The 12,917-nt window shown below is 45.8% G+C and overlaps 1 protein-coding gene across 1 annotated transcript in view; it reads left to right on the forward strand.

Annotated features, from left to right (window-relative positions):
* The first annotated feature begins 3,483 nt into the window (after positions 1-3,483).
* The window catches only part of LOC119018864 (leucine-rich repeat transmembrane neuronal protein 4), a 54,261-nt gene continuing 44,827 nt past the window's right edge, over positions 3,484-12,917 (forward strand). The window contains exons 1-3 of the mRNA XM_037096859.1: positions 3,484-3,672; positions 4,912-5,187; positions 5,564-7,110. Coding sequence (XP_036952754.1) covers positions 5,157-5,187; positions 5,564-7,110 — 1,578 coding nt within the window. The 5' untranslated portion in view covers positions 3,484-3,672; positions 4,912-5,156. The remainder of the gene's footprint in view (positions 3,673-4,911; positions 5,188-5,563; positions 7,111-12,917) is intronic.

Here is a 12,917-nt window from a genome sequence, read left to right on the forward strand (position 1 = left end):
GTGATGTTAAAGACGGGTACAACATGAGAACAAGACAGAAGAGTCTCTGGCTGCCCATTACTGTGTATCGAAAATAGATCTGACAAAATACACAGATGGAAATGACTCTGAGCTGCAGATAAAGAGGAAACAGGGGCAGGTCCAGCAGGGAGGCCCGGGGTGGCAGGAACCTCAGCTCAAGATATCCAAAGATTTACTCAATCTATCATCACAACCAGAAGAAATAACAGTTCTCACATCTTACACCACAGGGATATCTATTGAAGTTAGCATGCTAACCAACTAGCCTCCAGCCACATCCAGAGATGGTATAATGATATTAAACACCAAACGCTGGCTGTGCTATTAAAGTGAGAACGAAACAGTCTGTGGTTCCTCTGATGATTATAAATGACCTGCGAAAAGACGGCTGTTAATTATACCTGTGCTGAGGTCCGATCACATATATCACACATTAAAGGGACGTTCCATTGTAAGTTTAATACATGGTCTAACACACTGTGACACTCGAGAGATCAAGTTTGCAGACCGCTAGTTTATGTTGCAACCTCAGAAATGACCACACGATAACAACACACTGCAGTATACGCCTCCAACAAGAAACTACTGTCAAAAAGCCACAAATAATACTCAGAACAGCACCAAACCTCAGCAACAGTACAAACAGGGTCTTAGCACATAGTTCAAGGCATCATGTGTCTGCTAGCTTAGCCGGATTGCTATTGTAAAGAGAACACAGCTCACCACTCTCCTGCAGCAGCTTCCTGTTGTGGGGAAGCCCTGACGAGTCGATTACCGAGTGTAGTAAAGTTCTGCAGCTCAAGGATGAAAATGTATGATTATTACTCCATGGAAATGCAATCAGAGTTCATATGTGTCTGACCTACCAGTTTTAAACAGTTATTATCGAGAGCTGACAGGGAAAAGAATGGAATTGATCATTTCAGTGCTCTTGGTAATCGATTACTGCTCGATGCTAACTTGATCTCTCGGGGGCTCTTTCTCAGTGTCACGGTGTGTTAGACGATGGATAAAATTTACCCCAGAATATCCCTTTAAATCACATACGAACGCATCGCATATCTCACTGTGATCCAACCGCGCTGGTGTCGTACAGCTTTTGTCCGAAAACTAAAAGTTCCTCGTTGTCACTTTAAAGGAGGCCACTAGCTAACAGCAGCTACAGTTAGCATCACTGACAGTCCTTCCTTACTTTAAAGAACAAAACAGGAGCTTTATATTATATATCTTATAATCCTGCCCTGTTGTGTTGTGATTGGCAGGTCTATTACCTTTGAAGCATCAGCTGAGTGGATTTAACGTCACGTAAAGAAATTAGAAATGTTTCTCACCACAGTACAAAAAGTTTGCATTTCATCTCTGAAGCAGGTTTGGATGAATGTGCCGAATGGTTTAAAATGTTTGCACTTGAGATAGAAAGAAGAATTCAGACTTCGCGTCATCAGAGTTTTGGTTTATGATCCTTCAGTGCACAGTAAGTAATTTCTGCCACTTGGTGTCTCTCAATCATAACAAAACAAAAGGTCTCAAGGGAATCATGGGAGCTGTTTTCCTCGCTGTTTAACAGCCGCCATGACTGATGACTCAGACAGTGATGCTCACAGACGAGGTGAAAACCAACAGTTGACTTGATTAAAACCACAGATTTCTCAGGGTTTGAACATTGTTGGAAACATTTATGTAATGATGAACTTTTGCATTGAGAAAGTTGACTGATGGAAGACTTAATTAAAGCAGTAAGCACAGCAAGAGAGCTAAACTTTTCTTTCTAAATACTGCAAAACCAAGGCGGTACTCTCACAGTGGTAAAAAAGAAATACATGTACAGAAACGTGTTGTGTTACTGTCCATTGTGATGATCTGGTCTAATTAATGTTTTGTGTTTTTTATCATTTGAGTCTGACACAGATTTAGTGAATGAAACACACTCTGTTAATGTCGCAGTCGGTTTGAAAGCTTCGTCTCTGTGAGTGTGAAGTCGTTCAGTGAAGGATGCTGCTGTGCACAGAGTATTGGGTACTGTAATTGCCATTATACCAGTCACCTTGGTGTGTGTGTGTGTGTGTGTGTGTGTGTGTGTGTGTAGTTCCCTGCCCCGTCCTTCAACTCCAGTTAGCGGATTGATCCAGCAGTGAAAATTAAATCAAGGACTGCTGCTGAAGTGCGAGATGCATCAGTTTTATTTTTGTGTTTCGATTTCTTTGTCACAAACTATCTGCGATCGGCGGTCAAACGTTCATTAATGTCCATCAGCGTTAATTACGTAACCCATTAAGCACAGCGGCAGAGGGAGCCATTAGAAGTGACGACTTTGACCTCGACTCAAAGTCCCATCACGAGGCCGGAGCACTTTGTTTACAATGACGAGACAGAATTCAGTTTTACTGACGCAGATTAAAAAATATTTTTATATTTATCACCAAATAAGTGAGATAAAAAATAACCACACGCTGCACGTTGAACCTGCAACATCTTAGTGTTTCTGGTTAAAGGAACAGTTCATCCAAAATGTAAACTCTGACGATATATTCTGATGATATATATTCATCCTCTCTTCCTCCTGATCATATAAATTCATCCTCTCCTCCTCCTGATGATATAAACAGTTCTGGAGCTTCACAGTAAAACAGAGTTGCAGCTTTCTGCTAAACAACTGAAGCAGCTGCAGACCAAAAAAAGAAACATCAGATGTCAGAAGTCCGGTCTCGTCTCTGGAAGAGATCCAAGACTGATTTGAAAAGATTGTTGTGCTACAGCGAAGCAACTGGACCAAAAATCTTCCAGCTGGTAAGCTAACAATGTTAACATGCACCCGGTGTGAGGCGGGACAACACATTCCCAACCTGTGATCTACGGGTCAGTTCTGTACATGAGGGGCTTGCTGACAAACAGTCGGCATGCTGTGACGTTTTATAAATGTTGGACTGTTTTTAACGTTGTCAAACATTCACAGTTTGGTTAAGTTTAGGAAAAGATCATATTTGAGGTCACAAGAACTACGATGAGTCTCTGTAACTTGACTGAGGTGAGCATGTTACTCATCCCACCGTCACCGACACTCATCATTTATGTACATTTAACTTACTTGAAGACTTGGTTTACGTTGGATGTCCTCAGCTACAACACTGTGCTTTCCATCAGTGTGGAGGATTACTGAATTTGTGTGAACTGCTCTTTTAAATTTCAAACAGTGGGCTTATTACACATCAGAAACTACAAGAAACTAATAAGCGAACGTAGAAATGTTTGAGTGTTTTACTGTATAAAGGCCGACATCTGGATCCTGTAGATACAATAAGAGACGCTGAACATTGTGTTTCCGGCTCGTTAGTGTTCCTCAGGTGACACAAACTGGCCCTTAACGAGCTGACCTTCTCACTGTAGGTCCTCCTGCCTGTGAAGCTCTAATTAAGACTCGTATTTAAACCACTGGGAGGTCTTCTGAGGTCAGCAGGGGGGCTGCAGTGCGACTCAGAGCAGGAGCAGCGTGATCAGACACAACACGGCTGCTGCTGATCCTGGGTCAGGCGACAGAACACCACGTCAACGCTGTGAACTGCAGGAACAACAACAGAACTGATGTCTAATCAGGCTTAATTACCTCTGACAGGACTTCTGTTACACAGTTTCTCCTACTTTGTTTCCGTTCAGGTAATTATTGTACTTTTTTTTTTACTTCACTACATTAAATTGAAATCTTTACTTACAAGTAACTTCAAAGGTTTAAGACAATCATACAGAATATAACCAACAAGTAAAATATGATGTGATTTTAACTGTAAACTGATTAAATTGCAGGATACAAAAGTTCCTGATGATGCAACAGTAAAAATACTCTGATGATACAGCTTTGTAAAAAGTACCAACACTGAAAAGTACTTGAGTAAAATCTGATGGTAAATGATCCTTTATTACCTTTCTTCACATGTTTGTATAGTTTGTATACGATGACGTGAACAATTATCAGAGTTTTTTCTGTTTCTGGCTGATGGAATAAATTCATGTTAAAATGTTTTCAAGTAATCTGCAAAGTAACGAGTAACTAAAGCTGCCAAATAAATTAGGAAGGAAAACTGTTAAGTTAGAGAGTAAAGAGAACAACATTTGCCTACAAGTAACTGAGTACTTAGTTACTTAGTTACCTTAGTCCCATAACTGCACACATACAGACCGAATACATGACCTCTCCTCTTTCCTCCCTCCTCTCCTCTCCTCTCCTTCCTCTTCCCTCCTCTCCTCCCTCCTCTCCTCTCTCCTCTCCTCTCCTCTCCTCTCTCCTCTCTCCTCTCTTCCCTCCTCTCCTTCCTCTTCCCTCCTCTCCTCTCTCCTCTCCTCTCTTCCCTCCTCTCCTTCCTCCTCTTTCCTCCCTCCTCTCTCTTCTCCTCTAGCCTCTCTCCCCTCCTCTCTCCTCTCCTCTCTTCCCTCCTCTGCTCTCTCCTCTTTCCTCCCTCCTCTCTCTTCTCCTCTAGCCTCTCTCCTCTCTCCTCTCCTCTCTTCCCTCCTCTCCTTCCTCCTCCCTCCTCTCTCCTCTCTGGCCAGCAGAGGGCGTCCTGTCCTGAGACGCGCCGCTGCGCTCAGTAATCCTCCTCCAGCTTCATTCCTGTTGCTATACAACTCATTTATTCTTGATGCCGCGGTCAGCAGCTCTGATCCTCGGCACACTGCGCCTCCTCTGCTCCGCTCTCCTCAGCTCCTCCGGGGGGGACAACTTGTCGGATTTCGAGGACAGTTTCTCCTCCTCTCAGATTTCTTTTTCAGTCTCTTTTCCGCCACTTCACCTGCGTTTGAAATGTGCGTGAAAGGCTCCAGGAGCGCGCTGCTCTGAGCGGTGTCATTCTGCCTCAACCAAGGGCTTTTTTTTTTTTTTTTTTTTTTTTTTTTTAAATAAAGGTGGCGGTCTGACGTGAAGCCTCCAGCTGATGTTGCGCGGTAACACAGGAAACTACAGGCAAGAGGTTGATGCACACCTTCTGGAGCCGCTCACATCTCCGACAGGTGTGCGGCCGTGCGCAAAGCGGATCCCGAGGAAGTGCGTACATTCCCCGTGAAGGCAGGCGGGCGTCCCCCCCGGTGCGTGTCCAGCTGTGCGTCTAAACATGTGGACCCGGGATGAGTGCACCGGAGAGCCCTGAGACATGAGGAGAAGCCGACACCGCGCAAACATGGGTACGTATGTTCCGAGCTCCGGTTCTGTGCGCAAAGTGTCTCTGCTGCATGAAGGATGACTGTCTGCAGGCTGGAGGAAGGTTTGTCTCTCCACTACTGTTTGACAATGAAGCCTGATGCATGTGGAGATTAATCCCCTTTCAGTGTGTCCAGAGCATCACTGAGATTCATTACCACAGTCAAAGTGTGTGTGTGTGTGTGTGTGTGTGTGTGTGTGTGTGTGTGTGTGTGAGGAACAGAGGGATGCAAATGAAGGAGGCTGTGAATAACCTCCTCTGTTGACACATCAGAGCTCAGTGTGGCTTCTCATGTTTGGCTCCAGCCTGTGTCTAATGCTCCCGGTGTGATTTCCTGTCACTTTCCCCCGTGTCTGCAGGACTCCTCGTGCTTTTCTTCCGATGGCTCGTGTTCACGGTGGTGGTGCCCGCCTGGCTGCTCGCCGCTCCAAGCGCCATCCGTGAGCGTCCCTGCCCTCAGAGCTGCAGATGCGATGGGAAAATAATATACTGCGAGTCCAACGCTTTCCGTGACGTGCCAAGCAACGTGTCTGTGGGCACTCAGGGCCTCTCCCTGCGCTACAACAGCCTGGCCAACCTCAGAGCTCACCAGTTTGCAGGCCTGAGTCAACTGGTTTGGCTTTACCTCGACCATAATTACATCAGTGCCGTGGATGGAAAGGCTTTCCACGGCATCAGGAGGCTCAAAGAACTGATCCTGAGCTCCAACAAGATCACGCTGCTGAAGAACAACACTTTCCACGACGTCCCCAATTTACGTAATCTTGACCTTTCCTACAACAAACTGCAGGTTCTGCAGCCCAACCAGTTTGTGGGTCTGAGGAAACTCCTCAGTTTGCACTTGAGGTCGAACTCGTTAAAAACCGTCCCAATGAGAGTTTTCCTCGACTGTCGTAATCTGGAGTTTCTCGACATCGGCTACAACCGGCTGCGGAGCCTCACGAGGAACGCCTTCGCAGGACTCCTGAAGCTCATCGAGCTCCACCTGGAGCACAACCAGTTCTCAAAGATCAACTTTGGTCATTTCCCGCGCCTGACCAACCTCAGGGCGCTCTACCTGCAGTGGAACCGGATCCGACTGCTGACCCAGGGCCTGCCTTGGATGTGGACTTCCTTGCAGAAGCTGGACCTGTCAGGAAACGAGCTCCAAATGTTGGACCCGAGTACATTTCAGTGCCTCCCCAATCTGCAGACTCTGAACCTGGACTCCAACAAACTGAGCAATGTGTCTCAGCAGACGGTGGAGGCTTGGATCTCCCTCACCACCATCAGTCTGGCTGGTAATCTGTGGTACTGTAACCCCAACATATGTCCCCTGGTGGCCTGGCTCCAGGCCTTTAAGGGGAACAAGGAAACCACCATGATTTGTGCCGGCCCAAAGGAGGCGCAAGGGGAGAAAGTGACAGATGTAGTGGAGACTTACAACATCTGTACCGCCACGCCGAGCCCCATCCCCTCAACCACGTCACCCCCCCTCACTCCTGCGTTTCCACCTGAGCTGCTGCCGCTGCCCACGCAGTCTGTGGTGGATAAGAAGCTGATCTGGAACAGGACAGCCTCCCCCACGCCCTCCCTGGCCTCCCCCACCATCCCCCTGCCAGACACCGAGTATGTGTCCTTCCACAAGATCATAGCAGGTAGCGTTGCCCTCCTCTTATCCGTGGCCATAATTCTGCTGGTGATCTACGTGTCGTGGAGGCGCTACCCCAGCAGCATCAAACAGCTCCAGCAGCGCTCGGCGGTTAAAAAGCGCCAGAAAAAGGCTCGTGAGACCGAGCGCTCCCTTAACTCGCCGCTGCAAGAGTACTATGTGGACTACAAGCCGTCACACTCAGAGACTATGGATGTGCTGGTTAATGGGACAGGACCTTACACATACACCATCACAGGCTCCAGGGAATGTGAGGTATGACCGTTGCCCTCCAAAAATCCATTTCCACAGCGAGGCATGAGAGGTAAATTTTCTAACAACCTGCGGAGAAAAAAGTACCCGTGTTTTCTCCTGTGCTCTTGTCTGTGTGGGGATAAGGAAGCCAAAGGTCGGTGCATGGTGACTTGAGTCTGCTCGGTTCTGTGTGATTACCCGGCTGTTGTTCTGACTCGTGCACCCTCATTGCTCAAATATGATTCCCATTAGCTCAGACTGCAGCAGCAGCTCCAGATAACTCACACACAGTAAGATGCACGATAGACAAAATAGGTTCATCCTTCATCTCTGACATAAAAGAGCTGCCTGATGAATCTTTGTATCATCATCCAGTCTGTTATTTATCCACAAATGGCCGGCTGTCCGCGCCGTAATGAGCAGAATGAATTGGATCAAGTCACTGTGCAGGTGGTCGTCTCCTATCCTGTGTGTTTGCTACGTCAGCTGTAGCAAACACACCAGTCATGTGAGTCTTGATGTGCGTGTGTGTGTGTCTATGTGTGTGTGTTGCTGTTTTAAACATGTTAATACTTACAATCAGCTGATCGTGCTGCACATTCTCCATTTCTGCCTCCAGCGATTGTGCACTTAATATCTTACTCATTAGTTTAATTCGGGTTCAAACAGTCGCCGAACAAAAACGGCCTGCAGCCAAACAAAAGATGAATTATACATTTGGGCTCACTTCCTGTCCGGTTCTGTTGTGTTGGACTGCAGGAATAAAAACTGCTCCTCTGCTACTTTATCTTCTTCTCACTGGTGTAGAGGAAATATTAGGCGACACGAGATGGAACCTGGACTCCTCCACATCACCGTGCAGCCGAGGAGTCGTGCTGATCCAAGCTGTCTGGGCACCTGCTCCACCAGATTTATCGTTTCTGGAATTTTTTATATTACAAATCAAACATATGCTTCTAATTATGTCATAGATTATGGATGGCAGGACATCATCAATATTTGGATATCCTCAGTAGTGACTCGTTCAGCTTGATTTCGTACAGTTTGGTAATTACTTCCTGATTTATTTTGAAAAGCCACAATGCTCGTTTAGATGTCTGTAGAGACTTTGGACTGAGAGATGATGCCCACCGTTTATTTAGACTTAATTATATGCAGGGAGACCTCATGATTTATGATTCCTCAGCTCAGATTGTTCATTTTCCACCAAACAGGTTGTTCTCAGAGGAAAGATGTGTGTCCTGTGATCTGTGATGCAATGAAAAATAAGTGTTTACTCAGGAAAATATTGATTATAACAAACATTTCTGCAGGATAAACTATACAAATAAGAGTAAAGATGCTGCAGTGCATTCTGGGTGTTGTAGGATTTCTACCTTGTGAACAAAAGAGCTCCTTTTTCCTCTGTCTTCTCTGCTCATCCATCAACTTCTTTCTATTTATTCTATTTTCACGTCTATCCAGCGGTGAAATGCTTCTTTATTTGCATTTAGGAGAGTTTTCTTTGCAGGACATTTGGCTAAAGACCAGCTGAAGTTGACCATCCCAGTCGTTCAGCCCTCTGGCTCGCTAGCTAGCCGTGACTTGTGATTAATGGCCGTTGCTGTGGAGGCAGAGAGGACACAGGAAGTGGAGAGAGTTTTAAAGATGGTCATGATGACGGTCTCCTCTCTCTCTGTCACTGTGTCATGTCAGCACTCCTGCTGCTTCTCTGCATTGTGTTTAGAAAGTACAGTTATTACCACGCTGGCAGCCGACGAGCTGTCGACATGAATGTGGCTTTTTAATGTGAGTTTATCCCACCGTAAAATGTTTGGATGAATCCTGCCAGTCTTTTAATAGACGCGTCAAACTGCTTCATTATCAGTGTGTTTCCTGGAGGAGGTCCACGCGCTGCCCGGCTGTACAGCACAGACGGCCTCGACAGAAAGACTAATCAATCCACTCCAGCTTGATTAGGCACTTTTTTTGCCCCCCTCCCTCTTTTTTTCCTCCTAATGCTTCACATCCGTCATCCGTCCAGCAGCTGACTTTCTTTTTGTACATATATATGCATTTGGCAGCATTTTTAAGTGTAATTACCAGAACATGTGGTGTTTTGGGAAGATGTTGTGTTGCTGGACTCTCTGCTGCAGCCTCCTGTCCAACATGCTGTGGAGAGCCGGAGACATCTTCCATCTTCATTGCATCTGACAGGCCGAGAACCAGGTTTTTATCTCAAACTGCCACACAGCTCATTTCCTATATTCTGCGTGGAGCCTATAAATCATTTGATAATATGCCTTAAGTCAGTGGATCGCACCGTGGCAGCACTCACACTCCTGTTGTGTCCTTCGCTGAGAGGCTGTAGCACCGATACGTTCATTGTTTCCTGTAATGTCACATATACGAGCTACACAGGAAGCTACATCAGCTCTTTGTCAGATTATCTGCGGCGGAGCATTTCTCAGACGCGAGAGGAGCTGGAGGTGAGACGGTCGGCTTATCAATCTTGTAGCTTTCATGTGAGAATGTGGCACGGGAGCATTAAATGGCCGACCTAATGGGGCTTCTGCTAGCTAGAATAACTAATAACCCATCAGAGGTAAGGAGCCGAGACTTCCCTCTGCTTTTGTTATTCCTCACCCTCCACAGCTCAGGAGAGCAGCCCGAGCAGTTCAGATGTGATGGGATCGTGTGTGTGTGTGTGTGTGTGTGTGTGTGTGTGTGTGTGTGTGTGTGTGTGAGGCGTTGGCCCAAACACAGTAATGCATAGTAAGAAACACATTTCACAGCAGGGAGACTCCAACCAACAGATTTTTTTTAATGCGCCGGTGCTCTCACACTTCTTCCAAACCGTTTCAAACGGCCGCATTATTTCATCTGAAACAGTTTATTGTTTATTAAGTGTGTATCCTGCAGCACAAGAAGCCCACGCTGTGCAGGGACAGAGTCGAGGACTATTTGCATCACAATGCAGACACGAGAAGACGTTTGTAGTTTTATTTAAAGCTGAGTCGGAAGGATTGGAGAAGAGAGCGAGCTGGATTTTGAAAGTAGGTTTGTGCATCTCTCCCTCATCAGAAGATTCGATACACATCTAGATACCTGAGCAACGATACGATTCAGGGACAACATCCTTTTAATACAGAACGATTTGGTGCGATTCGATATGATGCAATGTGATACAGTTCTTGATATTTGTTTAATGTAGACAATTATTTTCCATTATAGATTAAGATAAGCAATTCTATTGAAGCGGCAGACCTTACATATAGCCAGACTTTTGTCCAAACGTCCCTCCTTTTTACAAAATCCAAATCTCTTCTAAAGATTAGATTTCAGATTAGCTGGTGCAGTGTAAACAGTGTCGGAGGTGTCGGACATGTTGTTCTTGTTGTTTTGGTTTTTCCCTCGGATATGCTAACGTTACTCTGACGAGAATCTCGCGATGACCTTTAACCTTTTTACGTGAGTTGAGAGACGCTCTGCAGAATTAGCAGCAAAGCTTCAGTCAGCTGATACGTAACTTCAGAATCAGGTCATCGACCGGTTAATGTTAGATTTATATCCATACAGGGGTCTGCGTATCGATGTAGTCGCATCTTTAACATTAAAAACCGATACTGATTTGTATCAGTGAATCTTTAAACCCCCAGTATGAAGCCCGACTCCACCAGCACCACCCGTCCTGCAGATCTTCCATCAGTGGGAGACGTCAGATGATCCAGACAAAGACTTCATCAGTAATGTTTTGAATAAGGATGGAAGAAGCTAAAGAGCGAGACGACTGCTGCCTGGACGACGAGGCGTCGGTCGTGACATCACAAACGGCGGTGACTCGTTTAAGACCCGTTTACATTCGTCACTCTGCGCCGGCTGGACGTATTCGAGCTGCTTCAACAGAAACGGATGGAAGAGTATTAATGTAGATGTGAAGTTTAAACATTCACACTGGAGACAAAAGCCAGCAGATGTTGGAGGGTGTTTTTGTCCGGAGTGAAAGAGTCGACCCAGATAGAAAAACTGTTGCAGCTCAGATCTGGCGACCAGAATCGGACCGCCAAGGTGCCGTCATTCTGAATGAACCTGTCTCGTACAATTTTGCTATCTGGAATGAACTTTTTGTCCTGACTGAAAAACGGACTCTCTCTGACATTGTTGTGCCACGAGCTCATTAACAGTCGAAGAGAACCATCTCTGGCCCAGCTTCGTAGAAGATTCTGGTCCTGTGCAACAAGCGTTTGATCAGGTAGACTGTCTGATCAGAGGTTTATTAAAGACCTGCGACAGCCATCAGATCTGTTCACAACATTTGATTTATCGATTGCTCTCTGGATGTTAAGAGATTTTCTTTTTCTTTTCTTTTTTAATCCAAGCATCTTTACTAAGGGATACAAAGGCAAAAGATAAGAACAGTATGAACAAACATCCCATTTTTCACTGACAGTATAGAAAGTGAGAAAATGAAGATAAAGAAAAATACAACAACAACAAACCGAGAAGAAAAACTCACCCAGGGGCCGAAGCGGTCGGCTGGTTGGTTGTGTAGGTGCTTGTTTGGGGAGAACTGTCAGTCTGTCAGAATGTTAGAGGGTCCAAAACTGTGCAGAACCTTTTATTTCATCCTTTAAGGAGAATATTGTGTAAGTGGTTATAATCCCAGAGGCTTGAGGAAGCTTCAGTCAGTCAAATATTCTCAAATTATTCAGGCTGCAAATGAAAAAAAACATTTTTTTTTTCTCTACACTTAAAGTAATTTTAATATCATCTCCAAATGTCGTCCTTCCACAGATCAGTTGCCTCGTTCAAAATCTTAAATATTGATGTCTAAAAAAATCCCTCAGACTTTCTGCAAATACTACGAAAAAAAAAGCTGCTTAAATAACTTCCCATCCCGCTTTAATGGCACGCAGCAGAGAGAGTCGGGGAGTAAAGATATCTGGTCTGCTCCAGGGTTCAAACTCACAGCTGGAGGCAGATTGTAAATGCCCCCGTCAGCCCCCTGAACGTTCCCCCAGCCGTCCCCCGATAGTGAGCACTTAAGCTATTAGCTGCATTTTCAATTAGGAGAAAAAGCTTTGTAATTGAAGCCCGTTATCTTCTGCACATGCCCAGACCGACTCCACTCGGAGTGCATGTTCCTCCAGCCCGGCTCAGCAGGGCGGCTGCAAACTCAACTGTGAATGTTGATGAAACACTTTGAACCGAGCGGGTCACGTGATCGTCACCGCGGCACGTTATTAAGAAAAGCCCTCGCTCGCCCCCCTCAGATCGTCTCCCTGCAAAGTTCGCTCAGACGACATTAAGGTGGAAATCCCTCCGTCTTAACCAGAGGCCGTTCTTCTTCTGTTCTCGGGCAGCGTTTGCTCACATTAATAAGGTGAGGAGATCCTGCTCACAGATAATTAAAGTGGGCTGTGAGAGGGCAGATGAAGTGAGGAGACAGGAAGTTGTGCCACCGCCGCCACCGCCGCCACTGCTGCTGCTGCTGCTGCTGCGTCTACCTGACTGGTACAAATGCGTCCTGCAAGAGTCGACTAAAAATAATTACAATATTCAACTTAACTCATTTTTCAAGCTGACAGGGTCAGAAGCATTGTGATGTTAACACTCTGACGAGCAACCCAGTTTCTCAAGCAACTATTTAGGCCAGCTCGAGCTTTAATCATGCAGGAAGTTGTTTTCCAGCGCGGCCCGATTAAAACCTAATGGCTCCTATGCATCCGATCGGTGTTGACTCCGAGCAGATCCTGCAGCCGTTGGGAACATTTGATTCACCAAACATTTGTTTAAAGTTTAAGGCTCCAGAATATCCGTCTTTAAGATGTCAGGAGTGAGAAACGAAG

This window comes from Acanthopagrus latus, chromosome 5 (genome assembly GCF_904848185.1).
Source record: "Acanthopagrus latus isolate v.2019 chromosome 5, fAcaLat1.1, whole genome shotgun sequence".
NCBI lineage: Eukaryota > Metazoa > Chordata > Actinopteri > Spariformes > Sparidae > Acanthopagrus > Acanthopagrus latus.